The following is a 12,650-nucleotide window of genomic DNA, read 5'->3' as shown; positions in this document are numbered from 1 at the left end:
TTGCCCATTCATGAGAAAGTCTAAGACAATAAGGATTTACAACAGGTAATCAGAGCTATAATAAGAGGGAAGAAAACACAGGTCTAAGGCAATAAGGATTTACAACAGATAATCAAAGCTATAACAAGAGGGAAGAAAACACAGTAAACCACAGCTGTGTTTCCCAGCTGCCTTGAGGTGCTTCTTAAATGTTTAACCCCAAATTCCTTGACAATCCTTTAAGGCAAATTCTGAGCTACTTCGTCATACAACTGGATTACACACCATAAACAGCTGATGTACAAACTCACAACGCGTCGAGGACGCAACGCTTGTGAGCTTGTAGATCAGGGTTCCCCAATACATTTTCCTCAAGGGCCATATTTTGACTACCGTACCAGGCTGGGGGCCGAGTCGGCACGCGCAAGGTCGAGGTCTTGCCCTAAAATTAATGTTCAGGGCAAGACCCCATTTGAAAACGACCCCCAGTTTGACATGCAGAGGCTACTGACCCCAATTTATGTATTTTCTTTTTAAATTCTTCCGTGGGCCACAAGGGGGCGCTCCGCAGATGGCCCGCGGGCCGCTAATTGGGGAACCCTGTTGTAGATTGTCTATTTTATACGTGCGACCCGTTGTAGCTACGCCACAGTTATCAAGCTTTACCGAGGTACGCAACAGATCAACACATAATCAATATCCTGCATCTACCTAGGCATGTGGAAAATAATCGATACTATTGATACATCGATACAGACGTGCGTGATGCGAGTGCATCGGTTCATTCACTGTGTATCGGATACAATTGACGGGTGAAATATCGTTGCATCGTTTGCGGAGTGCTTGCATCGGTAAAATCCATGGTTGCACCTTTATTTCATGGTAAATTTCACCCTATCCTGTGTTTCCGAGGCGCATTGAACGTACCATCAGAAAAGGAAGGAGAAAAAAAGGTCTCTCGCAGCAGGCAGCACACACACAGTCAGTGAACAGAAGCTACCGTACGACGGTGCAGAGTAGACACGTTGAGACTGTGAGACAACAAACAGACTATAAATAGCACCCGCGACTAACAGAAGTGAGCCCCATGCATTAAACAAGAGAAGCACCACCTTTAGCTTTATAAAATAGCTGTCCGAGTAGCTTTGTCCGTCGATCAGTTGACTTTTCACTGTAGCGCTGCGTGCTGGTAATGATCCACACTACACAGCTGTTCTTGCTGATTATCCGGCGCAAATCTGCGTCGCGATCATCAATTTGTAATTAAATAAAGCATCTGCAGTCTGCACACACGTGTACAACAACGCCACAGCAGGGTGTACTGCTTGCATTTAAAGTCGTTTACAACCGTTTCACAACTTTCCACTGTCCAGCTTTCCCCTGCTGTTCTCTGGGATAGAAGCCTTATTTATATTCTGCAGCAAGACGGTGTCGCACGCCTAAAATTGCAGATCCACAAGCTCACAGCGGGGCGTGGATGAGACGCGTTGTGAGCTTGTACATCTGCTATGTATTTAAAACGTTAATTATACATGCAGGCCAGGGTCTTCAATGTTTTTCAGGTCAAGCCAAGGACCACTTAGCTGAGAGTGAGAGATCAAGCAGGGACCCCCACTATACATAGGCAATTATATTATAAAACTGTGTTGCAGATTAAACTAGACATATAGACTTGTTTGACAGCACTACAAGTGTGACCTGTAATTATTGTTTTGTTTATTTGTTTATTTTCTATTGATGAACGATATTACATTTTAATCTCTTGAACCCTCTATACTCAAAACCTCAAATTGACGTTTGAGATATAATAATTATACTATAGCCTATGATTATTAGTAATCTAACAATTCCACAATAACCAGCAGAGAGCAGACCCTTTGTTTACTTACAGAATTCTATAAGTTGGGTTGTTTGAGATGCAGAGCTATAATACTAACCTACAGTAAAACAATAAATTGCTTTGAATTTAAATGTAATGCATTTTTACATGTTTTGGGAAATTAATAGAGCTTTAATATAAATCCGAATTGAATCGCCATCGCATCGTATCGGTAGAGGGGTGAATCACATCGTATCGCCAGGAGATTCCATGTATCGCTGGCAGTGCATCGAGATGCGTATCGAATCGTAAGATGAGACGAGATTCACATGCTTACTACCTACTGTACGAATCAAATATCATTATATTAGTTTAGGCCTGTGGTTCCCAAACTGAGGGTCTGGACCCCCAAGAGGGTCCCCAGATGATTAGCTTAACTAGTGTGGTTTCTCACTCAACAGTAACAGTTTAAGTGTATACAGACTAGTATCTGCACATTTCTAAAGGTACAATTTAATGACTTTTAAAACATTTTTAAACCCAATTTGGTAAATTGGCGAATATTACGGAAGACGCAAACACAACATGTATCTGTGCAGCCGAGTCAAACTAAATGAAATGCCTACAATTCTTGCTTGTCAGGGTATTGGGTATAATTAGTTTTGATAATCTCTTATTTAATCTGCATTCACAGACTTGCTGGCTGTAAACTCAGAAAGACAGACGTTGAAGCTGTGTCTTCAGCTCTCAGCTCTAATCCTTCCCATTTGAGAGAATTGGACCTCAGTGAAAACGACCTGCAAGACTCAGGACTCTGTGCTTCACTGAAGAGCCCACACTGTAGACTGGAAGTTCTAAAGTAAGATACATTTACCACATTTATTTTGATCACTTCTGTTTTATTATATACTGTATTATGTGAATATAATATGAATGCTGTGGTGAGAATGTATTAATAAGCTTGATATTGAACGCGTAATATCCCTTCAAGGCAAATGTATAGGCTACTTCGACATACAACATGGTTGCGCACCGAAAATAGCTGATCTACAAGCTCACTGTCTCCAAATGTCTTAATGCTCAGGGTGGGATCTATGTTGGTTCTCTGCTCTACATGTAAAGTGTCTTGAGACAACTTATTGTGAGTCGACACTTTAATAAAATTGAACTGAATTGAATCACAGCGCGGCGAGGACACAACACTTGTGAGCTTGCAGATCGGCTATTTTCGACATTCAACCCCTTGTAGCTACGCCACAGTTATTGAGCTTTACCATGGTACGCATTAATACATAATCAATAGTCTGCATCTACCTACTGTACTAATCAATGATCATTATATTAGTCTAGGTATGTGGTTCCCAAACTGAGGGTCTGGACCCCCAAGGGGGTCCCCAGAGGATTAGCTTAATGTGCAGCATTGTTTTCTCACTGAACAGTAGACAAACCAACAGTATAAGTGTACAGTATACAGAGTATCTGTACATTTCTAAAGCCCAAACCACACCAAAGGGTTGGGTCGGGACAAAGTGTTTTTTTTAAGATAAACCACACCAATGAAACTCATTGAGTTGCATTGGTGTGGTTGATGTAAAAACAAAAAGAATGAAAAGGTTTTGTCCCGACCCGACCCTTTGGTGTGGTTTAGGATTTAAGGTACAATTAAATTACTTTTAAAACATTTTTAAAACCAAATTGTCAAATATTACAGAAGAAAGTCGCAAACATTGTGAAAATAGCTGATCTACAAGCTCACTGTGAGGCATTGTGAGCTTGTAGTTTGGCGATTTTCATAATATGTATCAGTGAAACTGAAAGTAATGCCTATAATTCCAAGTACTTGTCAGGTAGGGGTCTCCCAAGTTCAGATATGAGTATTTAGGTATAATTTGTTTTGATTTCTCTTATTTAATCTGCATTCACAGACTTGCTGGCTGTAAACTCAGAAAGACAGACGTTGAAGCTGTGTCTTCAGCTCTCAGCTCTAATCCTTCCCATTTGAGAGAATTGGACCTCAGTGAAAACGACCTGCAGGACTCAGGACTCTGTGCTTCACTGAAGAGCCCACACTGTAGACTGGAAGTTCTAAAGTAAGATACATTAATCCACATTTATTTTGATCACTTCTGTTTTATTATGTACTGTATTATGTGCAGTGTTGGGTGTAACGGCGCTATTAATAACGGCGTTATGTAAGGGACTACTTTTATTGGTAACGGAATAAACTAACTAGTTAGTTTTGCAATTTAGTAGTTAGTTACTTAGTTACTTTTCCAAAACAGTAGTCCCGTTAGGGACTGATCGTTATTTATCCACCAGGGGGGGGTGGTGCAGATGTGATTTAATTTTTTTATTTTTCCTCATCCCCCCCCCAGCCTCCAAATATTTTTTCGGGACCCCCCCTCAGGGACTGGAAGAATATATATGACCCCCCCCCCCCCCAAACACCATAGACTATATTCATTTTATATTCACACCAACAGTATAGCAGCATAAAGTAAACGCTGATCGTTTATTAGGCGGCGGCCGTCTGGGGTTCATTTGGTTCCATATCTGTCATTACATTATGGTCAACACTCAACACTGATATACCATTGCATTCTTCCAACTAAATATTTAAATATGCTCCAAAATAGCATATGCAGACCTATAAGCTCACAACAACACGCTGATGACGCGACGCAAATTTGTGATCTTAGATTGGCTATTTTTGAGGTGAGCCTCGTGCGTAAAGTAATTCTAGCTAAGCTGCCAAGGCAGTGGGCACCCCTCGCCTCTGTGCCCAAGCCCAGGATGATGAAAATGAATGAATGCTAAATAAATACATGTATGTCACGCAGTCGCATACCATAATACTACAGCGTCATACTCCACAGAGAAAAGCACAATTTGCGCAACACCATGCGTGGCATCAACTGCCTGCTCGGCTCATTTAGCCAGCCAGGCACCACCGAATAGTTTAACTCTTTATAGTCTATATAACCAGTACGCAGACAAGAGTAGGCTACATCATTGGCACCGGCCAAGTACTATTCTCTGACTCACACCAACATTGCAAGGGGCACAGTGCGCAAAGATGCACATCACGACCAGCCAGCCCTACCTTTTAAATCAATGAGCGTCTGTCTCGTCTGTGCTTTTCTCCGCCACCATGTCGACGATGCGTTGTCCAAAGACGGTTGCGTCTCTTCCATCAAAATATTCCATATACCATCAACATAAAGGCAAGGTGTTTCTGTGATGTTTTTCTACTTTCTATTTGGATGAACTTGACGTTCACAAGCAACTTGAGTCACCAACAGTAACTTGTAAGAAGCCTTCTAAGGTTATATCGTTACGTCATCCACGACCTCAGCCGCGACATTATTATTATTATCATCTCAGTCTGACATTCTCCTGACTCGGTGAAGCGGCGCTGGGTGAAACCGAAACACCAGCAGCAGCGCTGGTGCTGCCAGTCTGCTTTCCACATCTTCCTCCTCTCTGACACCGACAACACTCGCTCTTTTCAGTGCAAACACCGTGGTTCATAACTTCAATTTTTTTCCGCTTGCATTATTCTACTGGAAATGTCATGAGACATGAACGGCGCAGAATCAATCTATCTCGCGCCACCTTGTTTTGAACTGAAGTGGTTACGTCAGTTACTGAGTCAGACCTTTGCTGGTAGAACAGATCTACAAGCTAACAACGCGCCACCAAGCAACGCGTTGTTAGCTTGTAGATCTGTTCTATTTGCATGTGCAGTTGCGCACACATGGAAGATACCAAGTACACTCGCCACACAGGGTAAACTTTATATAGATAGGAGTAAAACACTATGAAAAACAAAATAATCTAAACATTTTTTTAAATACAAAATTCAGCAAAATAAAGTTGTACAACCTCCCCCAAGCCAAAATAAAAGAAAACATATCCCCCCCTCAGGCTCAAAAAATAGTTTAATGACCCCCCCCCTTTTTTGCACCATACCAACCTTTGATAAATAACGATCAGTCCCTTACTATAATGTGTCCCTGTTCATTTTGTGTGCAAGATTTAAAAAGCTTTTATTTTGAAGAGGAAGAGGAAGTTGTTTCGGTTGTAGCCAGCTACTATGACAGTGCCGGTGGTGGTGGTGGAATATACTCTATGCGGAATAATAATAACAACATGCTTTAAGCCAAAGTAAAAACCGCATGCGTCTTTGACTTAAACAATGTAGGCTAAACACTTTGGAATTACGTTATACATGGTAGATCCTCCGTGGCTGCGTCATTAGGTGAGTAGCCTACTATGAATTGTTTAAGTTTAATAGTAACATTCATCATCAATGCCCCCCCCCCCCAAAAAAAAAAATAACAGGTTACAGGATTCTCATTCCGTTACTGTCTGTCACTGCCTGCAAGGATGGCCGCCGTGCCATTTCTTATAAACTATCTAGTTCATACGTGGGTCCACGGTGGTGGTGGTGGTGTTGTTCATGTGCCGCGGTGCGCGCCGTGGAGAGGGCATCTGTGTGCGCTGTTGGCTGGTTGGAGCGCAGCGCAACAGCCTTTCTGTCCAGTCCTACGTGTATAGACTGGCGATTGTAGCGAATTATATTCGTTAATAAAGAGAGAGCTGTAAAGGGGATATTGTCTATGGTCAGTTCATGGTGTGTATCATTCTCGTTTTTAACCATAGAGTTAATTAGGGCCGTAATAATGCGGCGCAATGACGGTAGGCAGTAGCCTAATATAAATAGCCTACAATGTAAACAACCTGCGCAAGCATTAAAAATGGGTTTTAATTGTCTGGTAACGGAAAATAACGGAAAATAATCTAACTTGTTACTTTTCTCAGAAGGTAATCTGTAACGGTAAGGGATTATTTTCATGGGCAGTAATCTAGTAACCTAACGACGTTACTTTAGAAAGTAACGATGCCCAACACTGATTATGTGAATAATATGAATGCTGTGGTGAGACTGTATTAATAAGCTTGATATTGAACGGGTAATATCCCTTTAAGGCAAATGTATAGGCTACTTTTCTCATTTTACTTTCTCATTCTCATTTGTGTTTGTTTTCAAATCAAGTCCATAAAAATGTAATTACTTACTTAAAACTGAAACGTGCTGCGTGATGACTGATGACATGTAGAGATACACATCAATGAAAGCCAATAAAAATGAAGCTCACCCGTTTGAGTCCCATTCCTGCGCGTCCGTCCAAACACAGCTGCTACTGATTACAGAAATCATCCGTTTTTAATCTCATTCACGATGACATCCAGACTCGTTTTAAACGTAATCATCACGCTAACATAATGTATATGGTCATGTGTACAGGTTAGAGATAACCCCCTAGCTTTGCTGCAGGTCTCTCTGTCATAGCCTGGAGGGATGCAACGCTCTGATTGGTTCAGAAACTAAGATCCTGCCATCTGAGGCTGAAACTTCAAAATAAAATGCACAAAAGGCTATGTCACTACACCTTTAATTTAATGCCTACAATTCCAAGTGCTTCTAAGGGTGGGGGGTCCCAGTTCAATATATAAGTCTTTTGGGGGCTCCCAGTTCAATATATAAGTATTTTGGGGGTTCCCAGTTCAAATAGGATTATGTTGGGGGTTCAGGGTTTGTTTTAATGGAACTAAAACATCCAGGTGTGAAGGCACTCTAAGTGGGACAAGAGAGTCATTTAGGCAGGTTTTAAATCCAGGAATAATGCATATTATAAATGTGTCATTCATTCATTCATTCATTCATTCATTCATTCATTCATGTATGTTTCCATCTGGTGTTTTAGACTTGCTCAGTGCTTCTTGTCAGAGAGATGCTGTGAAGCTCTGGCCTCAGCTGTAAGCTCTAATCCCTCCCTAAGAGAGTTGGACCTGAGCCTCAACGTGGTGAATGATTCAGTCCTGGAGAACTGCAAGTGAGTAGACTTGGGCTGTGTCCATGTTGGACAGTGCAATGTTTCCCTTTACAGTGTATTCACTCTGACACAACGTCATGCATGCAGAGAGAACAATGCAGTGCCTCAAAGAAACTCTAAAAATGTGTACTCTAAACAACAAAAATAATCTAAATTAAGAACAAGACATATCCAAGATATATGTGCATAGTAAAGTTGCATCAAGAAGGTATAAAAGGAGAATGGAGTGCTATAGGGGTTAAGGTGGAGTCTGAGGAGGTGATGAGATCCAAACTGGGCAGCAGTGAGTATGTCTGGATGAGCTGCAGGGCCAAGATAATGATAGGAGAAACACTGTAGTGTCAACTAGTGGAGACGTTGTGTTAGACAGTCAGACATTGATGCATTGATGTTCTACTTCCTACAGAGTGAAACACTGTAGTGTCAGCTAGTGGAGACGTTGTGTTAGACAGTCAGACATTGATGCATTGTTGTTCTACTTCCTACAGAGTGAAACACTGTAGTGTCAACTAGTGGAGACGTTGTGTTAGACAGTCAGACATTGATGCATTGTTGTTCTACTTCCTACAGAGTGAAACACTGTAGTGTCAGCTAGTGGAGACGTTGTGTTAGACAGTCAGACATTGATGCATTGTTGTTCTACTTCCTACAGAGTGAAACATGGAGGAGAAGATGGGTTTAATTCTACACTCATTTCAAAACGTGAGTATCTGTCTGTCTGTGTCAACATCACACGTTAAAATTTTATACACTGTTGTATACTTGGTTGATGTTGTCCTGAAAACTCTTGTGCTCTCTACTCTGTTCTCTTGGCCTGGTCCTTAACACCACCAAGATGAGGTCATGTGGTTTGACAGAAACAATGGGCCTCATTCACTAACCTGGTCGTAAATAACATGTATTTCGTCTATATTTGGCATGAGTTCAATTTTGACGTGCGATGCATGAAAGGTGGTGCAGAGCCGTGATGTGTGCGGATCACAGGTGTGTCTCGTTTTTGTTAGAAAGTCACAAGTGTTCTCCGTGTTGATCATTTGCATTGTTCCACGCTCCATTTGACACCATACGAGACAACTGGAAATAAATATCACACTTGTGTGAACTGAGCGGTGCAACTATACATTTATTGGTATAGTTACTGCTCTGTACTGTATTGTAGTGGGCTGTGCTCTATGCTGTACTTTGAAAATGACAGAGTTACCGTGTGGGGGTCCCCGGAACATCCAGACCCCCAGGAACGTACCCAGGGGGCCGGGACGGTTCTGGCAAGCCTTTGCGCGTCCGAAATGGTTGAGAAATGACAGAGTTACCGCGTTGCAGCTTTCCGTGCTCGGACAGAGAGACAGACACGTACACATAGAGACAGACACGTACACAGAGAGACAGACACGTACATCGAGAGACAGACACGTACACATAGAGACAGACACGAACACAGAGAGACAGACACGTACACAGAGAGACAGAAACATACACATAGAGACAGAAACGTACACATAGAGACAGACACGTACACATAGAGACAGACACGTACACATAGAGACAGACACGTACACAGAGAGACAGACACGTGCACAGAGACAGAAACGTACACATAGAGAAAGACATGTACACATAGAGACAGACACGTACACAGAGAGACAGACACGTACACATAGAGACAGACACGTACACATAGAGACAGACACGTACACAGACAGACACGTACACATAGAGACAGACACGTACACATAGAGACAGACACGTACACATAGAGACAGACACGTACACATAGAGACAGACAAGTACGCTAGACAGACACGTACACATAGAGACAGACACGTACACAGAGAGACAGACACGTACACAGAGAGACAGACACGTACACATAGAGACAGAAACATACACATAGAGACAGACACGTACACATAGAGACAGACACGTACACATAGAGACAGACACGTACACATAGAGACAGACACGTACACAGAGAGACAGACACGTACACAGAGAGACAGACACGTACACATAGAGACAGACACGTACACATAGAGACAGACACGTACACATAGAGACAGACACGTACACAGAGAGACAGACACGTACACATAGAGACAGACACGTACACATAGAGACAGACACGTACACATAGAGACAGACACGTACACAGAGAGACAGATACGTACACATAGAGACAGACACGTACACATAGAGACAGACATGTACACAGAGAGACAGACACGTACACATATACAGACACGTACACATAGAGACAGACACGTACACATAGAGACAGACACGTACACATAGAGACAGACACGTACAAATAGAGACAGACACGTACACAGTCCGCGCATGTGTGTGTGTGTGACCGTGCGTGTGTGGGTGTGTGACCGCGCATGTGTGTGTGACCGCGACTGTGTGCACGTGTGTGACCGCACATGTGTGTGACTGTGAGTGTGTGTGTGACCGCACATGTGTGTGTGTGACTGCGACTGTGTGTGTGACTGTGAGTGTGTGTGTGACGGTGCGTGTGTGTGTGTGTGACCGCGCATGTGTGGATGTGACTGTGAGTGTGTGTGTGTGTGTGTGACTGCGACTGTGTGTGTGTGACTGTGAATGTGTGTGACCGCGCATATGTGTGTGACCGCGCATGTGTGTGTGTGTGTGTGTGTGTGTGACTGCGCACGTGTGTGTGTGTGACTGTGCGTGTGTGCAACCCTGCATGTGTGTGTGTGTGTGTGTGTGTGTGTGTGTGTGTGTGTGTGTGTGCAACTGTGTGTGTGTGTGTGTGTGTGTGTGTGTGTGTGTGTGTGTGTGTGTGTGTGTGTGTGTGTGTGTGTGTGTGTGTGTGTGTGTGTGTGTGTGTGTGTGTGTGTGTGTGTGTGTGTGCGCGTGCGCAAGGGTCCGACCGTGCATGTGCATTTGTGTGTGTGTGTCAGTCAGTGAATGATGTATTTAATGTCTCCTGTGTTGTTTTCTCATCAGATTTCCAGCGTCTCACACTGGACACAAACACAGCACACAGAGACCTCTCTCTGTCTGAGGACAACAGGAAGGTCACACGGGGGTCAGGGGGTCAGGATCCTCCTGATCACCCCGACAGGTTTGATGTCCTGTATCAGGTTCTGAGTACACAGAGTGTGACTGGACGCTGTTCCTGGGAGGTAGAGTGCAGTGGAGGGGTTCATATAGGAGTAGCTGACGGAACAATCAGCAGGAAAGGATATGGTGCTGACTGTAAGCTTGGACGGAATGACAAGTCCTGGATTCTGGACTGTGAAGGTGATGATGGTTCCAGGTACTCTGTCAGACACAACGGACAGCAGACTGTCCTCCCTGTCTCTGCCTCTAGAGGCTCCAACAGAGTATCAGTGTATGTGGACCGTCCCGCTGGGATTCTGTCCTTCTACACAGTGTGCTCTGACTCACTGAGACACCTGTACACCTTCCAGACCAGGCCCACTCAACGTCTCTATGCTGGGTTCTGGTTATGGTCCTATTCCTCCTCCTCCCCCTCAGTGCGTCTGTGTGAGCAGAGATAGAGGCTCTATGTGAGGGTGACATCATCAGGTCGCCATGGTCTTTGACCTTTGACCTGGTAGATGGGGAGTCTTTGACCTTTGACCTGGTAGATGGGGATAGTCTTTGACCTGGTAGACAGGGAGAGTTTTTGACCTTTTGAAGCATCCTTTGAGTAACTGCTGGTGCTCAGTGTGGAGGCTGCAGCATAGCTCAGTTTGGAGGCTGCAGCAGAGCTCAGTGTGGAGGCTGCAGCAGAGCTCAGTGTGGAGGCTGCAGCAGAGCTCAGTGTGGAGGCTGCAGCAGAGCTCAGTGTGGAGGCTGCAGCAGAGCTCAGTGTGGAGGCTGCAGCAGAGCTCAGTGTGGAGGCTGCAGCAGAGCTCAGTGTGGAGGCTGCAGCAGAGCAGGTTGTTTCTGGACTTCACCTTCACTGTCCCGTTCCCTTTTAGGTGTTCCTTGGAGGACAGGATTCTGTCGAGGGTCACACCGAGGTGGGTTGGATTAGAGGCAGCTTTATCTTGAGTCCACTCAGTTGGATGTTCAGTTCTCTGACAGCTTTATCTTGAGTCCACTCAGATGGATGTTCAGTTCTCTGACAGCTTTATCTTGAGTCCACTCAGATGGATGTTCAGTTCTCTGGCAGCTTTAGCATTGTGGAGATGGAATACACTGGAAGCTGGGCTTTTTGCAGAACTGGTCCAGTTTGTAAAGGTCTTCAGTGAGCACCTGTTCCAGTGGGTCAAGTTCTGGTGGTTTGGAATGCCAAACAGATGTCGTCTGCACAGATTAATTTGCAGGATTTGGTGGATTGTAGGTCGTTTTGCGTAGAGGTTGAATAGGGTTGGACCCTGCGGCACTCCATTTGTCTGTGTTCTCTGTGTGCCTGTGTTCTGTCCGAGGTGAACTCTGAACCTCCGGTTGGTCAGCAGATTTGTGACTTTCACTGTGAGGTCTTTGTGAGTTTCACTGTGAGGTGTTTGTGCCAGACGGTATCAAAGGCAGCTGTGAGGTGGAGGAACACAGTCCCTGTCTTCAGTCATCTACCATGCAGACATCTACACCCCCCACTGCTCCACTTCCATCTAGACCAACCCTCCACCAGCTGACTTCACCGTCCAATCAGCTTGGACAAAGGAATGGGAGTCCAAGGAGGTCCCGAACAAACAGTAATCGTTTTCCTCTAATGACTGTAACCGGCAGTAATGCCCGATGTCCTCAGCCACTTTCATTAGTGTTTAATCTTTGTATAATATTTGTATATTTGTATATTTGATATTTCTATATATTGGGCAAATGTATTGACATTGTTAATAGATACTGATATCTTGTATCTATCCCGTCTGTAATCACACCTTGGGTGTGACTGTGAGGTGATAATTAGTGATGGTGTGCACCTGCACAACGTCACCACTCCTTCAAAAGAGACTTGACTCCCACAACTCCTCACACTG

At 44.0% G+C, this 12,650-nt stretch overlaps 1 protein-coding gene across 1 annotated transcript in view; it reads left to right on the top strand.

Annotated features, from left to right (window-relative positions):
• LOC310861373 (protein NLRC3-like) overlaps positions 1–11,255 on the top strand; it is a gene marked incomplete at its 5' end in the record, with an annotated part of 53,385 nt that extends 42,130 nt beyond the window's left edge. The window contains 6 exons of the mRNA XM_083768794.1: positions 621–649; positions 2,545–2,616; positions 3,746–3,888; positions 7,570–7,698; positions 8,351–8,400; positions 10,666–11,255. Of these exons, the coding sequence (XP_083624920.1) occupies positions 621–649; positions 2,545–2,616; positions 3,746–3,888; positions 7,570–7,698; positions 8,351–8,400; positions 10,666–11,222 (980 nt within the window). The remainder of the gene's footprint in view (positions 1–620; positions 650–2,544; positions 2,617–3,745; positions 3,889–7,569; positions 7,699–8,350; positions 8,401–10,665) is intronic.
• Positions 11,256–12,650: the final 1,395 nt, after the last annotated feature.

The sequence above is a fragment of the Protomyctophum parallelum genome, assembly GCF_964188405.1.
Source record: "Protomyctophum parallelum genome assembly, chromosome: 7".
Classification (NCBI taxonomy): Eukaryota; Metazoa; Chordata; class Actinopteri; order Myctophiformes; family Myctophidae; genus Protomyctophum; species Protomyctophum parallelum.
Note: the sequence above shows the minus strand (reverse complement) of the source record. Positions and strands in the feature narration are given on the sequence as shown.